Below are 19706 nucleotides of genomic sequence, written 5' to 3' on the forward strand. Positions count from 1 at the left end.
GAGGCCCCTTTCTACTTTGTAAGACACAAGCACAGATGTACTTAGCTGAATTTCTAGCCCTGCCACACTGGTATATATGAATTTCCTTGATTTTCCTGTACTAGCTTGTTAAGGTCAGTTCAGAAAAATATGCTTTATGATCTACGTTTGTGCAGGAATGATGAATGAACTGACTACATGTCCAGCAGGCATTTAAATGTTGCCAGCTTAATTCGCTTACTTTTGAGAATTTCGTGTCAAGCTGGTTATGTGAAATTCCTGAAATTGTGCCATTATGGCACATCACATATTGGTGTTTGGGCAAAATCAAAGCACAGGCGTGTGGAAACAATGCGAACAACCAGAACGCAAGTGTCTGTTGTTTGCGGCAATTATGTTTTCCGTGTTAGTTTCTAGCACGAAATACATCTTAACGTTAAGTATTGACGCATGAACACATTTCAAACTAAACATAGTGCAAAGAACAGATTCATATTTGGCGTTATTATGCATAATTTCACACATTGCCAAAGTTACTCATCCTTACACAAAAGCAAATTACCAGCATTTTGCACCCGCCTTAATGCTGATCCCAACAGATCCCATCCCTTACACATTGCTACTTCAACTAGGACTACAGTTTTCCCTTAAGGGAAAACCATTACAGGATATATGGATGGTGTACTTACAAGAGAGTTCTACAACTTGGGAGGTCCGGTGCTTTTATCTACAAGAACCGGGGTTCTGTTAACAAATTAAATTATTGTGATATTTTTATTTGCTGTGTTTGCAAAGGTTTTATCAAATCATGCAATAAAGTTCATTTTTCAACATTGTTTTCACAAGAACATATAAACATAAAATCAGTAGGAACACTCTAACAGCATTACTAATTAGAGAGAGCGAGTCAGGAGGATACAGTGTAGCAATAAGACTTCAATCAGGCATTTCCCTATGCACAGAGAAATGGAAATGTGCATACACCTATGTGATTTACAAACTATGAGTCGCAAATGCATAAGCTCACTTTCATAAATCACGCTCATAGTGTGCAAATAAATAACAAAGGACAGCAAGTTGATAATCATGAGTGGAAAAAGTAATGTTAACATCATAAACATAGTGTGCAACAAGTTACCCATTTGTAAGGCATGGTCCTTTTTTAAGATGGCAACGTTTTCCAGTAAATCCCTGGGCACACAAACAAATGTGTCCACCATCTCCTGTCTCTATACACGTTGAGTTGTTCTCACATGGTCTTGCTGTACAAGGGTGAACATCTGAAGATAAAACACATGAATAAACAATAAGGTTATTAACTTTAATTCCCTGCTAATAGAGCCAAATCAAGGTATGTTAAATCAACACTAAACAGAACATTTCCCACAAATATATCTTACTTTATATAGTAGTTTTAGGAAATAATGTCAGGTTGTTGAAATAGCAAATCCTGACTTACACAATTTTAGCACTAATTAGAATAACCTTAATTTCCAGAATTCCCCTTTCTATTTTTTCTTTCTTTTTAAAAACAATATTTTTATTACACATTTTCTATAAATACAAACAACACATCTCCCCCACCCTCCCCATCCCCACTCCTAAATGTATCAACATCCAGATCCCCCAACTTTTTAAAATATAGCCAGTGTTTTACAATTAAGATGATTTGATTTCATTTATATACATGAGTCATAATCTCAGTTCGTCAATTTGTCAGTTGAATTCGGTTTCCATATGATTTAAGTGAATAGTGCTGAGGTAAAAGATGTTCATATGCCCCCTCCAGGGTACTGAGGTCCATACATAATGAATCACCTCAACCACCTGGTTAGGGGCGACCACATTTTTAATCCTTTCTTTCTAACCTGACTGCCTTTTCTGGTGTACACTGCTTTTTCTAAGGGCCCGTTTACGATGTCGGATGGGCCGTAGTCCGTCGACATCGTTTGGGAACTGGAACTGAATGACCTCCTATCATTGGTTCGAGCCTAGCAAGTAGGATACAACCCAACCCTGTCCGGTCACAATCCTATACTTTATAATGGAAGCATGAATTTAAACAAGAATACATACTCTCATTGTAAAAAGCAGAGGTGCAGTTCATCCCTGCACCCAGTGGCAGGCACCTCAAGGTCTTTGAGGCATCCTTGCACCCATGGGGGCCCTGCTGGGGGCCCCCAAAGACAGATTCCCAAAGCCATTCTGTGTCGGGAAATCTGGCACAGAAAGGCTGTGGGAATCTGCCAGTGTAATCCCTCGGTCGGAGAGAGCCAGCCAAGGGATTACTGAAGGCTTTCCGAATGGTGGATGGGCTCTCTGAGCCTGTCGGAAGCTATTCGAAAATCCGATTCAAATCCCCTTCCAACAAAAACCCATCAAAATGGGTCAGTGAGAAAGGAATCCGACCAGTTGATTACGATGCAGTCTGAAGGGCTATGACCGACGGTCGGAGCCATTTCAGCCCGCATCGTAATTGGGCCCCAAGTTCTAAACTGATAAGAACTGGGCCAGCCAATGTTGGAATGATGGGGGGGCTCAAATCTAGCCATGCAGAGGTGATTATTAGTCTTAAAATAGCTATTGAAACACTGCAAAAATACTCTTCTGGTAGAATCAAACTGGAAGTCAGAGCTATTTGTTTCTCCAATTGGAATACAAAAAGCTCGTAAATTCATTCTTCAAAGAGATTAGGGTGCTACATGTAGCAAACATGTGAACTATGTCTGCACAAGACAAAGCACACCGGGGACACCTAGTCCCTTTGCCAACCCCCCATTTTGCAATCCTGGTTGGTGCGTAATATTGCAGAAAACAAGTCTTTAAAAACTGCACTTTCAAATTAGCCAGTATTAAAATGGTTTGAAAAAAAGAAAGAGCTTCAAAAAATTCTGATTCTGTTATTGGCAGTTTCTCTTGCTACTTTTAAGAGTACTTATCAAGATCATCTTTCATTTAAGAGTTCAGTGTATGACATATTATCCCAATATTGTAAACACGTCAGTAGCTCATTTCTCTACCAATTAATGTCTGATAAATCCTGCGGGACCACTCCCTTTACATTGTAGGTAGTCTCTTACATGAAGGTACTTAAAAAACTCCCTGTAACTAATACCAAACTCTTTCTGAAGATCGTCGAATGTTACAATGCCAAAAGGAGAATAAAATAGACCTATTCTACATAACACTGCTTTAAACCACCTTTAAAAGAACTGAACCCTAAAAATCTCTGGCAGGTTCAGGTTATCCTGAAGAGGTGTATAGAAGTGAAATTTTACTAATCCTATCAGTCTATGAACCAATGCCTATTCCTTATAAACTCCCAAAATGCACTTAAATCACACTTTGTTGTAGTATCTACGCTCTGGTAGCCTCCATAGGCAGCCCCATGCTTCTCTGCCAATTAACAGCTCATATGCAGAAGCAATATATTCTTGTGCCTCATTAATAGGTGGTTCCTAACATAAAATAGTGCTGTATTGCAATGTAGTAGCCCAATAATATAGCTTGAGATTTCGTAAGGCCCAACCGCCTTTTTCTTTCAGGAGCGAAAGATATTTCAGTGCTCTTCTAGGTTTGGAGTAAGCCCAAAGAAACCTTATAAATATAACGTCAAATGTCTTCAACCAATAATTTGAGAATTCTAATGGAATAGTTCTAAAAAAGAATAACATATTAGCAAAAAAGTCATCTTGATTATGTTACATCTTCCCACTGGTGTGAGATGTAGGTTATTCAATCTAACAAGCTCTTTTTTTGGTCTTCCCTGCAAGGAGATCCAAATTTTGTCTAAGTCGGATGAAATATTGATGCCCAGGTATACCGCATTTTTTACCACTTGATTGTCTACCATCCACATCTTGTCATTGATAACAATTTGGGTCTTGTCTTTATTCAAAGATTATCCTGAGATCACCCCAAATTGTGAGGCTTCCTTCTCAATTATTTTGAGAGCAATTTCTGGTTTGGTGGTCACTAGAGCTATGTCTTCGGTGTATGCTAGAATTTTGTTTAAATATCTTTGAACTACTACCAGTGGGTTTCCTGCATTTCACTCTAGTTTTCATATAAACGGATTAATATATAATGCAAACAAAAGTGGAGAGCAAGGACATCCTTGTCGCGTCCCCCGCGAAATCTCAAAGCGATCAGCTGTATCACCTGAGGCAAAGATATGTTTCTACAGGTTTGTATTATAGGGCTTTTATTGCCTGTATAAACCATGGTCCAATACCCATCGTCTGCATCGCCTCCCAAAGAAAGTGCCAGGACACCCTAACAAATGCCTTTTCCGCGTCAAGCATGATCAAGGCCATGGGGACCCCAGAGACTTGCACTGCATTAAAAAGAAAGAGGACTCCCCTAATATGATTTGTAGTGTCTCTCCCAGAAATAAAGCCATCTTATTGCTTGGAATCCAACTTTGATATCACCTGTGCTAGCAGTATGGCTAAGACTTTAGAATATATTTTTGAGTCTCCATGAATTAAAGTTATTGGGCGATATGACCCAAGTTCTACAGCGGATTATTTCTTTTTAAAAAGGCAATTATTTTGGCCTTAGACCAAGATCCTGGGGGGGAGACTCCACAATAAATTTGGTTGAATAATACTGTCATATGATCTTTCATTTGGGGTGCAAATGTTCTATAGATGTCTGAGGGGATCGAGTCAGTACCTGCGGCCTTGCAGGACGGGAGACTAGACAGAGTAGAATAGATCTCATCCCATTGAAATGCCCCTCCCAGGAGCTCTCTTTCCTCTATAGTCAATTTCTTTAAAGGCACTGCTTTAAGAAAATCAGCTATTTACTCAGAGTTGCTTCCTGCGCTTTCGGAGCATAGGAGTTGATAATTTGTCCGAAAGGCAGCCCTGATTTTCCTAGGGTCGGAAACTAACCTGTGCATGGGATCTCAAATTTCTCGTGCTTCACTTGCCATGCTTCTCTGTTTTGCTCTCACAGCTAAGTGATGCCCTGCTTGTTCATTACATTCATGTGTTTTTCTTTCCAAGCCGTAAGCTTATCTGCTGCCCTATTTGCAAAGGTCTCGTTTAGCGCTGCCCTTTCTGAGATTCCCCCTGGTTGGGACTCCCCAGTTTCTCCTCCCTGTTGGGCTACACTAACCAGATTTTCCTCTGTTGCGGCTAAAATGTCTTGTTTAACTAGAGCGCATTGTTTCTCCTCCTTCCCTTGATTCAATGAAAACCACAATGTCTCCACCAGTATATATGCCTTTAGCATATCCCAAACCACACCAATTGATGCGCTACAGATATTCTCTTTAAAAAAATTAAGAAATCCAACTTCTCATATGTATACAGTAGTCCTCATTTGCAATCAGGGCGCACTCCAATCTCCATGAGGTTTTAGTTTCCATCCCAACTCCCTGAATTTCTAGAACTAGGGGATTATGATCCGATAGGAAGCGAGGGTATGGCTCAATTTTACAAATAGATGTAATTGACATCAGAAAATAGTCCAATCAAGCATGTGTTTGATGCTCGGCTGAGTAATACTTATACTCATGCTCTAGAGGTCTCTTCTTACTCCATACATCAATTACATCAAGTAATCCGGGATCCTTACAAATACCTTCTAGGGCTCGATACACTTTGGGATTCCGACCTGTATATTTTTTATGTTCTCTCATATACAAGTTAAATCTCCAAATAAAACGATTGGCAGGGGCAGTGTGTCAGCTCATTGTATAATGTACTTCTGTTTATAGAATGGCATTGTTTGCCTTGTTTGTCAACCCATACTTGAGAGAACTGTATGCCACTACCATGAGCTAAGATTGCCACCCCTCAATACATGCACCTTGTGAAGTCCCCCCTATCAATCTATAGCCAAGTGAATTTAAAACATCTCTTTGTGAGCCTTTAATATGTGTCACTTGCAGACAAACAATATATTCTTTCAACATCTGAAGGCCCATAGAGACTCTAGCTCTTTTCTAAAAATCATTCAACCTGCAGTTATTGATCGAAGCAATACGCAGGTCGGGTTCTGTTATTACAGACATATTCACGTAGGCCAGGCCTGATTGCTCATATTTTGGGGGGAGGGTGGAAGGGTGGTAGTATGGAATTGGAAGAAATTGGTCTTCTTGTGTTTTGTTTGTGTGGTGACTGAGGGAAAGGGAGAGAGGGGAGCCCACACGCTCACAAGAGAAGAGAATAGAGTAAGGAACTTTTCAAAGGCCAAAATGGCCAGGCGCTGCACCCTAATCAATTCCGGAAGTAAGAAACAAGGCTCGGATTGTCAAATTCCATAATGGGAGGACAATGGAAGGTGTGCATTGCTTCTATCAATTTCCAGCATTCCTAAACAAAATGTATTATTCACATGCCCACTGACAGCCATTAGTATGAGCAGAGTCTTGAAGTGAAGTCATAAAATAATTCTATAGTCTGCAGTCAGCAGCAGTTGCAGGCATCACCATGGATAAAAACAGAGGAAGTCAATGCAAATTATGCATGGCTCTGTCTCACGTCTTCCTTTTCACAATTTTGGATAGAGAGCTGGTGGTCTTAAACAAAGTGTTCTCATCTTTGAAATGTATACACAGAACACAGCACAACACCACTGGCGGAAAGAATTGTAACTTAAAAGTTTCCAGTATAGAAAGAAAATACCATAACTTATACAAAATGGTAGGTATAAATCCATCTAAGAAATCACCAGCATGGGTCAGCTGCAATAAAGTTAGGGGTCCATGTTGGAGGAAACAATTTTTGAGTGTTTTGTGTGATGGGTGTTAAATGTTAGCTGGGACTCTCTGAATGAAATTACTTGCTTGTATTTGTGCACAAAAACCTTAAGCAACTACAATTACATTCTCTTGTTAGAAGAATATACGGCAGGGCATGTGTGTGGTGTATAAGACAACATCTTTTATTATTAGTTAACATCCAATAATTTACATATCACATATTACACAATTGAAAAATCCGAATATAGGGACTCATTACGACGGCGGGCGGACCTGAGTCTGCCTGCCATCGGTGCGGTGTTTGGGGCCACCCACCAGACATGTGGCGGTCCCACCACTGCAATTAGGATGCACCCGCCGTACTGGCGGGAGAATCCAGGGCATTTAACATTGCGTACGGTGCTGCCGTACTCAATATCAAAATGTCATGCTGTCCACGTGGTGCCTGCCACGCAGTGCTGGGAAATCCCCCCAGTGCAGCAAGACCTCCTCTAACACAGAGGGGGCCAGTAACGGGCCCCCGAATCCAGCCTCCGCCAGCCTTTCCATGGCGAAAGGCTGGCTGATGCCAGCATTGTAATCTGGCCCTGCGGTGGTGTTCCTTCCGCCATCCTAATAGGCCCCATAATGTCAAAAATCCACAATAATTCACATATACAGCTTGCGCATCAGCATTCACTCAAACCACACACCCTAGATGGCAGAGTACTTCCTTGCATTGTCAGAGGTGGCCTTACATAGAGCTAAAAGTTACTGATATGAAATTGGGTTTGTATACTGGGAGTGACCATATGCTGTTTTATACAAATAATGATAGATGGGATGCTGAATTAATCTCAGACACTCATAATTACTCAGGATAATTGTTAGCTTACACGCCATGCCACGGCAGTTTGGACCCAGCCATTTACAAATCAGTCTTCACCGTAAATGGCAAGGCTATGCTTAGGTGTGGGTCCCATACTCACTGTGCCCCTGGAACCTAGTTGCACGTGACAGGGTAGCCCAAATCAGGGGAAAGCAGCCCTGATTTGCTTGTGTTTTGTTTCAGGGAGGACCTGGCCCAGCAGTTCCAGTTAGACTGTTCCTATTGGAGTAGGGTCGAGACTGATTTGCACATGACTGTGTCGAAACTGAGGTATCATGAAGGGCATTAGAAGGATGGGTTGGAAGGCTAACTCGAGTGATTGCCAGTGGTTGTACTTATTGCTAGCATTCCTCCTATCACCTCTAGTGTGTTTGACCTTTGCTGTTTCTACCCACTGCAGCCAGGTGTTGCCCTGTCAATTAGTTGAATATGGTAGCTCTCCACTGCTGTCCTCCTCTTCTCATGTCATGCAGTGCTAAGCAAGGCAAGTTTTCCATACAAATTAATTGCTGTGTGACTGGCAGATTTTCTTGGACTCCATGATAATCCCAATATGTAAAAGTGGATTATGACAGGTGCTAACAGTTTCAATGGGGTGTTAAACCATGAGAGACTCCCTTTGGCAACTTGAGCAGTTGCATTACAAAACACATGGATGTGTGGGAACAACACCTACCATACAAAACTGAGGCTAGAGTGGCAGCACATCACATATTAAATGGCAAGCATCTATTGATACAATATATAAGTAAAAAGTATGAAAAATGCTGGTGGCCTTGACTGGAGACAACTGCAGCTTGCACCACCCATTACCCCTGCCAGAGCTGCCTACATAACTGCTGAATCATCACACTATTACACGTGTGACATTTCAGATTATTTCAGGTCCCTAAATCTAAAAGAATGGCCTAAGTGACAGGTATTAGTTATTTTAATGTATGCTGAATTGATAAAACAACAGTTTTTGCACTCAAGCCTAAATTAGACAAACAGTGCCACCATGTGACAGACTGTCATAAGTGCTGGTGCCAAGCACTGGAAAGCACCAGCTCAAATTGAGCCCTGTGACAAATGCAATCTCAAACAATGATGACAATTGCTTTAGTAGTCTATATGTAAGGTGTTGTGTGGCCACATTGCCCACTATGACCTAAGCCACTATCAGACTCACAACATCATAGCTTCCAAATACTCATTATCCATATACATGCCCATTTTATATTTCAGATGTGTTTTTTTTTTTATTTGAGTTGTCTAGGTGTCATTTTGATTCAGGTTATTATCAACTACAATGTACTTGTTGATACTTACCATCGCCTATGGCGTTTTGTATTTTTATGCCTGAATACCCTCAGCCCTGGCATGGTGAACTGCAGCTGCCTCCTTTTTCTCTCTACTCTCTAAAGGTTTGATTGCAATCATTTTATTTAGTGCATTGAATGGAGATAACTTTAAAGTTTAATGGTAAATGATAAACTGATGGAAAGAGGCAGCACATTGCTTTAGCATTACATGCATCTGTTGTGAATTCTTTTAAGTCACAATTGCCCTTTTCCTCCCATCTATATTGATCCCAAACAGACAGTCAGGAAGGAGGCTAGAGTTACACAGTTACCCAGAAGATCACACAGAGGGCTATAAAATCTTTAGAAATGTTTTTTTCCAAAAAACAGTCTTTCATTTTTATTTTCAAATATATGATTTTGTTCTAGAAATAAAAACGCTGAGGATTACAAATATAGTAACCATGCATTGAAATGTATGTGGGAAAGTAGAGAACTCCACACTATTAGAACCTTCTGTACTAGGTACATCTCACTGCTACCTCAAGATCTGGAGGAATGAGTTTCCGAATGGGAAGAACTGATATCTGATCAGATTAGCTGTGAAATTGTCAGGAAATCCTTTATGGTAGTTCAATCTGTTTTTAAGACAGCACAACTAATACCATAGTATTATTGTGCTGCCTTCCAGCCACACCATACACCAATGAACACATCTAGTTTCCCTTGATGCCATGAAGAGGAGACTCATAAAGTCCACAGGATAACTGTTCGCCAATTATTGGTAGATAACTATACGTGAATATTTTAATGTATAAGTTATGTTTGTTAGCAAGATGATTGTTGTGTTTGTTGCAATTGCAGATGGCTATCCTCAATTACACAGATGTAAGAGAGGATGTTTCTTCTATCTACACACAGTGATATAACACGCTACTTAAATGTTACTTCATGAAAATAGGATCCAGGATCTTTTAAGGTTAGCACAGAGATTTAGACGAGTCTTATTATCATTGAAAATATACAGAGGACACACTGGTGGCTCAACAAAGCACTGATGGATCTCTGCCTTATTGTTGATTAGATTATCCCATTGTTATAATGAAATATTCAATACATGGGTAACATCTTAATCTAAACTGTGAGTTTTACAGTGGCTTAGACCATTGTAGTGCTCGCCTTAATCAGTAATGTTTAATAAAGCACACATTGGATGCACAAGTAAAAACAAAAATGGTGCCACAATATATTCCAATATTTTTACTACCTATTGTCTTGTCAGAACACCATAGGATTCTTTTAAGAATAATTCATAATATTCTTGGATATTATTTTTTTTTGTCTGCATATTACTTTTGTTTTTTCAAAAGATAAAACGCAATCAACCCTGTGTTTATTAACAAGGCATGACTCACCTTCCTCATAAAGTGATAACAGATGTTGCTTGAATTTCTTCTTAAAATTTACCAACACATGACTTGCCTTTTCTCAATGTTCCTTTTTAGGGTAATTTTAATAATTTTTGAATCATAATGTATTCCTAAATAAAAGCACTGATTTATGTAAATCAGGCCTTTGTTGCAAACTCCCTTTTTAGTGATTCAAAATGCTTCTGTTTACATGAGCAGCATGATAAAAACTGGTTATATCAGCGCGGAAACCACAAACTCCCTTTCTAGGTCTGGTATTAGCCAAGACTGATTGTATTTGTTAAGAAAAATCTTTAGAAAACGTAAATACTTCCATATATAGACGAGTTTTCCAAAAATTGGACTGTTCATCTGCCACTCTGAATTTGTTTCAGTTCAAAACAGCCTCCAACACAGGGCAATAGTTCCGCCCACTTCGTCCATAGGCAGTCTTGTAAGTGGGGCAGCAAACAGCTCCACCCCACCCATCCTGGTAGGATGACCCATCCTGCCAACACCTAGTCCCCCTGTCTGGGAGAAATACATAAATGCCAACTGTTATTCTAATCACAGTCATGTGATCCAGGACACAGGCTGAAGGCAAAAAATGGATATGACCTTCAGGATTTATCCTTTCTTTACAGATGAGTGCACTCTGATGCCAGCCAAGGGATCAGGACCTGGGGAGATACCTCTTATGGAACAGGAACTCACTCTAGCAGAGGCCAGAAGGGCTCAGGCAGGTCCAGTTGCAGCAGGTCAACTGGGCAGTTGCAGGGAGGCCTCTGGAGCGTGCTGAGTTCCTGTACTTCAGAAGAGGAAGTCAACCTGCTGACACTTGGAGTCACTCAGGCTAGCCTAAGATGGAGGTAGCAGGTGCATTCTTCCTTCTTAGAGAGCAGGGCAGTCGTCAAACAGCAGGGAAGTCCTCTGTGGAACAAGGCAGTCCTTCTAAGGTAATCCACAGGTCCAGAAGGGTACCGAAGAGGCGGTTCAGGAGTTTTAATACTTATACCTGGTGCCTTTCTGTGTAGTAAGGTGACATCCTGGATACCCACACACCGGAGCTGGAAAGTTCTTACCTTCACCTGCCAAGGCTTCAAGTAGTCTGGGGTGATAAAAGACTGGTGTCAGGTCCCTTTGTGTGTGTGCTGGAGGCAGCTCTTTGAAATATAATTGGGGCAGGAAACAGCACAGCCCCATCCATCCTGGCAGGATGTCCCATCCTGCCAACACTCTAGTCCCCATTTGTCTCACTGTGTAGGAGGAATACACCAAGACCACTTGTCAAGCTATTCACAGCCATGTGACCCAGGACACAAACAGCAGACATCAAATGGTTAGGACAAGAAAATGCTAATTTTCTAAAAGTGGTGTTTTCAGAACTTTCACTTAAAATGTAACTTACCATTAAAGAGGATTTTAAATTGCAATTCTTTTGAGGCCAAACATGCTATTTCTACCTATTCCCAAACAAACGTTATCACTTATTATTATAATAAGGTAATCCAATGTTATCCAACAGGAGAGATCTGCCTCACAGTAGTTAAATAAGAAAGTAGCAGTTTTCCCATTCGAGGTGTAATTTTTACCTTTCTATTCAGGGCTGTTTTAAACTGAAGGTGTGGTAATTTTAAGTTCCACAGCTCCCTTGAGTGAGTTTGCACAAATGCTTTGGCGAGGGCGTGCGAACAGGCATTTGAATGAATTGCACTGTCAGAACACGCAACTTCCAGCCAGATAAGATGTTTCAATGATCCTTGCTCAGCAGACCTTGTGGAATGCAGATATTTTATTATGCAGGCCATCTGTATGAGCAGTTGATCCTGGAATACAAATTCCATCCTAATTTGAGCTGGCGAGGTATTGCCAACTGAATACTGTGCTTCGTGCCCTGTTTAAGAAAGCCCCCAGTTTTCCCCGCTAGGCCTCTGACCCGTATGACAATGTTCACACTAATTTGGCAGAGACTATTTTCAGCAGTGCCTCAAAAGAGAACTTGTTTGTGCTCTTAAATATTGTTTGGAAAGCATCTTGCAGGAGAGCTAGGGGCCCATTGCGATCCGCCCGCCACCGTAACAGTAAACGGAACCGACCGCCAGAGGTGCGGCATTCCCGCCAGGCCCATTAGGATGCGACTGCCACCCTGGCGGTCGCATCCAGCATGTTTTAAATTGCGGCAGGCTGTGCTGTAAGCAGCACTGCTGCAATGTAAAAGATGCATGGTGTATATTGGCATGCACAACGTGACAGGCACTGCGCGGTGCCTGCCACCTTGTGAATGCCAATGGTACCCCCCAAGTGCAGCATCCCACACCCCCAACGCCCCGGGGGCCCGCAAGGGCCCCCAAAGTAAACTCTGCATGCCTTTCCATGGCGGAGTCTCCGCCATGGAAATGCATGCACACCGCACACATCATAATATGGATGGCAGTGCCTGCAAGGCACTGCCACCATGTTATGGGCCTTTTCCACGCAGCAGGCAATCATGACGATTGCCTGCTGGCAGAAAAACGGCAGACGGCCTTTCCGTCCACCGCGGTACCCCCCGCCATGCTAATGTGGCGGGGAGTAAATGACCGTCCAGCATGGAGTTTTGGCGGGTTGATCACCACCGCCGGTCGGACGGTGGCATGATAATAGGCCCCCTAGTTGGGTTTTAGTGAGTTCAAGTGCAATAAGTTACCTCCTTTGTTGTCTAACCAGCAGTCCAGGTATTTGTATTGGTTCGCCTCCCTGTAGGTAATGTATACATAGCCGAAGGGTACTGTATAGTCCCAATACAGGGAGAATTGGGGACCGGGAGCAGCGTTAGGAAGTAGGAGGTCCAGTACCCAAGCTCCCACAGAAGTAAATATATAAACCTAGGGGGTAACTGTTCCTCAGAATAAATGAAAGAGAGACCAGGTGGGTAGATGATACTCACATGCAAGCTAAGTCAGCGTGAGTAGTAGAAGAATTTCTCCTGTAGTTTATAGTGCCCTCACACACCCTAGAGGGTGTCATGCTTCATCATAGGGCGAAGCTCCTCGTGGGGGTGGTGCTGCAGTCCCTCACGGGCCCCGCGGGAGGGCTCTTTAACGGAGATCTTTTAAAGGAGTCGCCGCAGTTGTCCATGTGTTTCTGAACTGCGACACTACCTCCGATGAAGGAAGCAGCAACCAATCAAGCAGATCAGGATCGTTTGGCAGTGATTTAAGCTACGAAGGGAGAAGATACACCCCACATACCAGAGGGGTTCAGAACCAACACCGCCCTCCTTTATTTCAGAACTTTCCGCAACAACCATTCCCACCACCAGATTACCAGGGTCAATGGCTAGGACCTCCACCTATGTGGAATGTACCACCAAAACATCATTACCAACCACCTCAATTCCACCAATTCCCGAATCCCCCTTTTTACAACAGAGGGAGGGGCAAAGGAAGAGGCAGAAGAAGAGGAGGCAACAGGACGGTCCAATGGCAAGACCAAGAACCAATGACATTACGGAGCCAGACGAGAGGACAGAAACCTTAGTGGTGAATTTATCATCCAGACTACTCACCACCAACGAAACTAAACTACTTGAGAAAGTCTTAGGCTTTGTTCCTACACCAGCAGAAGACTCCTTTAGATTACATCAAGAGTTGCACCAATTTTTTCGAAAAGTCAGACTCAAGGCCTTTTTCCAAAACAAACCTGAAACTACCCCCACGGAGACTGGCCTCAAAAAACAATCCAAATTCACCCCCACAGCGGCTATGACATCCCATGAGATTCTTACATATGAACAAGCGGTCCTCAAAGACTCCCGTGGCATATAAGTTTGAATGTCACGTGGATTAAAGCACTGTATTGTGCCATCCAATTTGTGACCCTGAAAACATGACATATATATCCACTGGGGCCTGATCTCCTGCAGCCAACAAACTCCCATATTTTTACACAAACCTGTAAAAATAAACTCTTTTACAGAACTAAAACAGCTCTCCTAAATGCTAAATAATTACCCCTAAAATTACCATATTGTCCATAAAGTATAGTGCATAATGTCTAGAAGTGGCCCTTGTCTAAATAATAGATAGCTTGTACCTACAGCATATAAATCAACAAAAGCTATGTTCGCTGTATTTGGATTAGCTGTTCCCCTAGGAAATACTGTTTAAACAGATTAAATCACTATTTATGCTTTATCCAGTAATAAAACAGCTGAAAAAAAGTTCAAGAACGTTTTCTTGCTGCTTTTAAAAATCCAGTTAGTTGGTAACGTTTTTTTTTCTAATTAGTTATGAAATATAACTCTCAGAAAAGTAGTATTGATTTGCCTGAGCCATTGTTGGCTAATTAGGCTTAGTCTGCAGCTGTTGGCAAGGTCTGTCTGTAATGAGGTGTGAAATTCCTTCTAGGAGCTAATTACTAGACCCCTTTGATTAACAGGTTGAGCTAAATGGGCGCAGTGACCCATCTGAACTCAGCAGAATATTCAGGGTGTGGCGCTGCTGCCCTACCTGTTGGCAGAACAGTGTAGAATTATTTATGACAGGCCAGTCTGAGGCATGTGATAAACGTTTACTCTCTTGAAAGTGCCCAAACAGGCGCAGGTCACAGTTCTTGTGCTTCATGTGTCTGGTTACTGAAGAACCTGTTTGGTCTTCCTATGCTTCTTTCTCCTTTAATGTTGTGGGTTCAGGGCCTGCTTCGAATTGGAAACTAGTAATTTCCATTTTATACTCCCCTACACACCCCAGCTCTCAGGGACCATGTTTAGTATGGCTGAAGGCTTCGCCCATCTTGGATTTATTCTTAGACTTTGCATCTTAGACATGTTTGCAGCAAAGCAAACTACATCTACTCAAAGGTGGGTAACAAGGGCATGGGACCATGTGCCCCATTGGTCACAGATGGACTTGGAGCATCTTAGTGTGTAGCCCACACCACAGGCTGGTGAACTCTACAAAGCTGGAACCTTCCCAAGCCTTCCTCAGACCACTGCTGGACTTTCCATTCATACTGAACGAGAAGCACATTTTCTCGCACTAGTTTGACAGAATTGGTTGACTACAACAAGAATTCAACAAACCCACAGTGCTTGTTTAAACCAATTCCTGATTAGGCGTTCTTACATTTTGCTATGTGATTTTTAGATGTTAACAGAAATGCATGACGAACTACTCTGCATATGATTGTTGGAAAACCCAATTACTTTTATTTTGTGTGTTTAATATGCATCGTTGATGTTGCCATGACATCAATTAAGGGTAGCCAAAGGCATCAGCTGCTACACCTGGATTCAGTAGCTGCTCCTGGAGGGAGTGCTGTGGGGTGGTGAGGCAGGGCGGGGGAGGAGCAGGGTGGGGGGTAGTTAACTACGGCATACGACCGAACAGAGGTCAATAAATAAATAAATAAATAAAACAAATGTTATTGTGCGCGCTGCATCTCCAAATGCGATGCAGCGCTAAAAGAAATTCAGTTTATGTATTTGTTTACTTACCTCCGTTCGGCCGTTTGCCCTAGTTTACTACTCTCCACCCATCGCTCTTGTCATCGCTGCCAAGACAACTACAAACCATCTGTCTCGCATTTATATGCGACAGTTCAGATTATTCCAGGTCCCCAAAGCTAAAGGAATGGCTGGGCAGGCAGGTATTAGCAATTGTAATGTATATTGTAGGCCTAAATATACAGCTGTTCTGCTTATCTCAAAATTAGATAAGCAGCGCCACCATGTGGTGGACTGTTCTGATTATGGTGTTGACAATTAGGTGCCGGTGCTGAGCCCTGGACATCAATTAAGTGCTGGTGCTGAGCACCGGAAAGCACCGGCTCAAATTAAGCACTGCGTGAAGGAAAGAGTCATCGCTTTGATGTCTTCCGGATCCACCGATTCTGTGAAGCCATCTCTACTACCCTGGCATTTTACGGAATAGACACGCAGGTAATATTACTCTTACATTTTATATTAGCGTTACTACTCAACATTTCCTATAATTGATAAAGATTATTATTAGAGTGGTAGGAGCCATGGCACCAAGGCGCAGGAATATGATTAGGTTATTGATTATTTTATAGTGCTCTGCTCGTGTCTTTTGTGCTGAATGCTCTATAGTCTTCAGCCCTCTGGAAACTTTGTGTTCACATTTTGACAGCAATATATGATTAGGCCAAAATCCCATGTTCAGACAGACCATGGTAAAATGATGGATAGTTAGAGACAGGAAACAGATATTATAACTTTTTAAGATTCTGTGCAGCACAGTTAATTTTAATGTACGTATTAATAGGTAAAGTGAGTATTGATTGTTGCATTTTTGTCTCAGACAAACTCCATTTAAGAAATGAAGATTTGTATAACAATCACTGTTTATCGATTGCATTGTCTTTCTTCTCAGTTTACTTTAAACGTGGACTGCATTTATTGGTCACAAACTAAAATGCGCCCTATATTTATGTGGTAATAAATATTTATCTAATGCACACTCTGAAACATATTTGCCAAAATAGAAGATCTTGAAATTCCAGAGAAACACTCCAGTAGCAGAATAGTATGCGATTAAAATTCCCAAACGAACTAAAATGGCAGTGAAGTATAATGGTATACGTATTATAACTACATTTAGAAGTCCGTTTGCTAGTACACATTTCTCATTTCATCAAATATCATTTATAAATGATACATTGATACTACGCCGAGACAGTGAATCAATGTGAAATGGTGTTTTTTTTCTCCAATTATTTGTTTTAAGAATAGCACGCGTTTATTTCACTGCAAACCTATCTTTTAAAAGTGTATACTTTACAGGAAGAGACTAAATATGTTGCATTTGCATGCTGTACACATTTTATCAGAAATAGTCGTTTGAAACGTGGAACCAAAAGAAAACTCTACAGTGAACCTTTCCCCTTCTGTTCACTAGATGGCGCTGCTGACACATGCTTATTAACTGATTTATGATGTGAAAGTTTTTCCAAACCTATGTCACAAAGGCTTCCCACCCATCCTTCTTGACAGACGCATTGCCACGGGCTGGTGCACTTGCCATGCAGACAGCCAGGAAAAGGCAGGCACCGGTCGCAAAGTTCTCCCTGCCACCCTGGTTGACACCTGCAAAAGAAACAGAATAAAGGCACAGACTGTTTAAAATGTTTGCAGAGGCTTCGCCACGAGATAAACGCATTTAAGTAGGCTTGCACAATTTATTAAAAACATAAACATTCAACAAATAATCATTGTTAAAAAGCCTATTTAAAGTTTAAAAATAAAAAGTGCACTAGCTAAATATTAAAGAAATCGAAAAGGCACAATTGCTCTTAAAATCAATTAGCTGTCACAAGAGACATTCAACACCTGGACTGTGTGTGTACCATTTAAATTTGCTTCATTTTCTAGTTTTTCAAACTTTATCAGAAAAGAGTGTAGACGGTTTACCATAAAATAATCCATGGCATTAGTGGTAGCGTTGTAATGATTGGGATACACATAATCTATTGATGTGCATCCGAACAGGAAATAATCATCATGCCTGCTTTTGCCGTAGAAGGGAACAGCTACCCCACCACTCCATGCCCTCTTCAAATTGATTATGCCGCGATTCCCACTAAACCTCCTCACTACACTACGTGCGTTCACGTGCAACGCAAGTTGACCCAGACTGCGCGAGACCCCTGCGTGGGGTGCGCTAGGCAGCAGCCGCATTCATTGGGCTCATTACAAGCAGCTGAGTACCGCTGCCTTGCTAGAAACACATACCAGAGCGCCTTGATTAGATACCGCAGTAGCAATGCTGAGTTTGGCCAGAGCTGTTGCCAAGTCAACACATTTAAAATGAATTATGTGGACCACAATGTGCAAGCATAGCCACCGACTCATCCAGTAGGTGTAACCTCATGTCACTAACCTTTTGAACACCTCTTTCAAAAAGTCTTACGTAACAAAGCAATCTCAAAATTGGCAGAAGAAATGTAGCACCCTTTGCATGCAGCACACGTTGGCTGTTCGAATTTCATCTGTGCAGCAACATTGGAGTCATACCGATTCTCATCAGAGACATAAGACAGAAAATTCAGGCGCATTGGAGTGGAGGAGTGTGGCCCCACTTAAGTTACCCCCAAAGATGAAAAATAAAATTGTAATACATTACCATTTTATTTTTTATACTCCCGTCCTGGACAGAGCGTCAGGACAGGGCGGGGCCGCTGCTGAATGACAGCAGCAGGGAAGAGGGTGAGCTGTGTTTGCACTTTTCAATGTGCGTATTTCCCTTTGGCTGGCCAGACACACGCACTTTGAAACCTCTAACCAGACAGCTGAGTCAGAGTAAGTGCAGGGCTCAAGTGTCCTTGGGAGCGGCGAGTGAGGCCACTCCCTCCAATCAGGGCGCTTCTCTCACAGCATTAGAGCAGCGCCAGGATTGGTGCCCGCAATGCAGCATCCGGTTGAAAAGAGGTCTGATTGAGAAGAAGTCCAGCGCGGAGGACGTCGGTTCAGGTAAGTTTTAAAAAAAACTTTAAATGTTTACGCGTACACCTGATCTCCCCCCACAGTCCCCCGTATATGCCAGCTGCCACTGAATAAAGTGCTAGTCACTGTATTCCTTCAAAAGACACTCCTTTAGGTTCTAGGAATGCCACAGACTACTGTTCATTTGTTACTGTCTGGCTCAAATCCAACTGCCACTGGACTTTGATAAACCTGGAGCAACAATCTCTTTCCTAGTAAAAGATAGTATCACCACCATTCATCTCTACTTACGCATGATCTAACTGCCATTTATCTCTGCTAATACACAATCTAACCGCCATTCACCTCTACTAATACATGATCTAACCACCATTCATCTCTACTTACGCATGATCTAACTGCCATTTATCTCTGCTAATACACAATCTAACCGCCATTCACCTCTACTAATACATGATCTAACCGCCATTCACCTCTACTAATACATGATCTAACCGCCATTCACCTCTACTAATACATGATCTAACCGCCATTCACCTCTACTAATACATGATCTAACCGCCATTCACCTCTACTAACACATGATCTAACCGCCATTCACCTCTACTAACACATGATCTAACCGCCATTCACCTCTACTAATACATGATCTAACCGCCATTCACCTCTACTAATTCATGGTCTAACCGCCATTCACCTCTACTAATACATGATCTAACCGCCATTCACCTCTACTAATACATGATCTAACCGCCATTCACCTCTACTAACACATGATCTAACCGCCATTCACCTCTACTAATACATGATCTAACCGCCATTCACCTCTAATAATACATGATCTAACCGCCATTCACCTTTACTAATACACGATCTAACCACCATTCATCTCTAGTAACATGGTGTAATCACCACTCAGCTCTAGTAATTTGCTGTTGACGTAAACTATTGTCAAACATATATTCCAAAACAGCATCAACCCTCAGAGAGAAATGATGTATACCACACG

General features: G+C 41.8%; 1 protein-coding gene across 1 annotated transcript in view; it reads right to left on the reverse strand.

Moving 5' to 3' along the window:
• The window catches only part of DLK1 (delta like non-canonical Notch ligand 1), a 160665-nt gene that overhangs the window by 20255 nt on the left and 120704 nt on the right, over positions 1 to 19706 (reverse strand). Inside the window, exons 3-4 of the mRNA XM_085626355.1 lie at positions 17211 to 17341; positions 1118 to 1259 (exon numbers count right to left, since the gene is read on the reverse strand). Of these exons, the coding sequence (XP_085482481.1) occupies positions 1118 to 1259; positions 17211 to 17341 (273 nt within the window). The remainder of the gene's footprint in view (positions 1 to 1117; positions 1260 to 17210; positions 17342 to 19706) is intronic.

Source organism: Triturus cristatus, chromosome 9 (genome assembly GCF_964204655.1).
Source record: "Triturus cristatus chromosome 9, aTriCri1.1, whole genome shotgun sequence".
Taxonomy (NCBI): domain Eukaryota; kingdom Metazoa; phylum Chordata; class Amphibia; order Caudata; family Salamandridae; genus Triturus; species Triturus cristatus.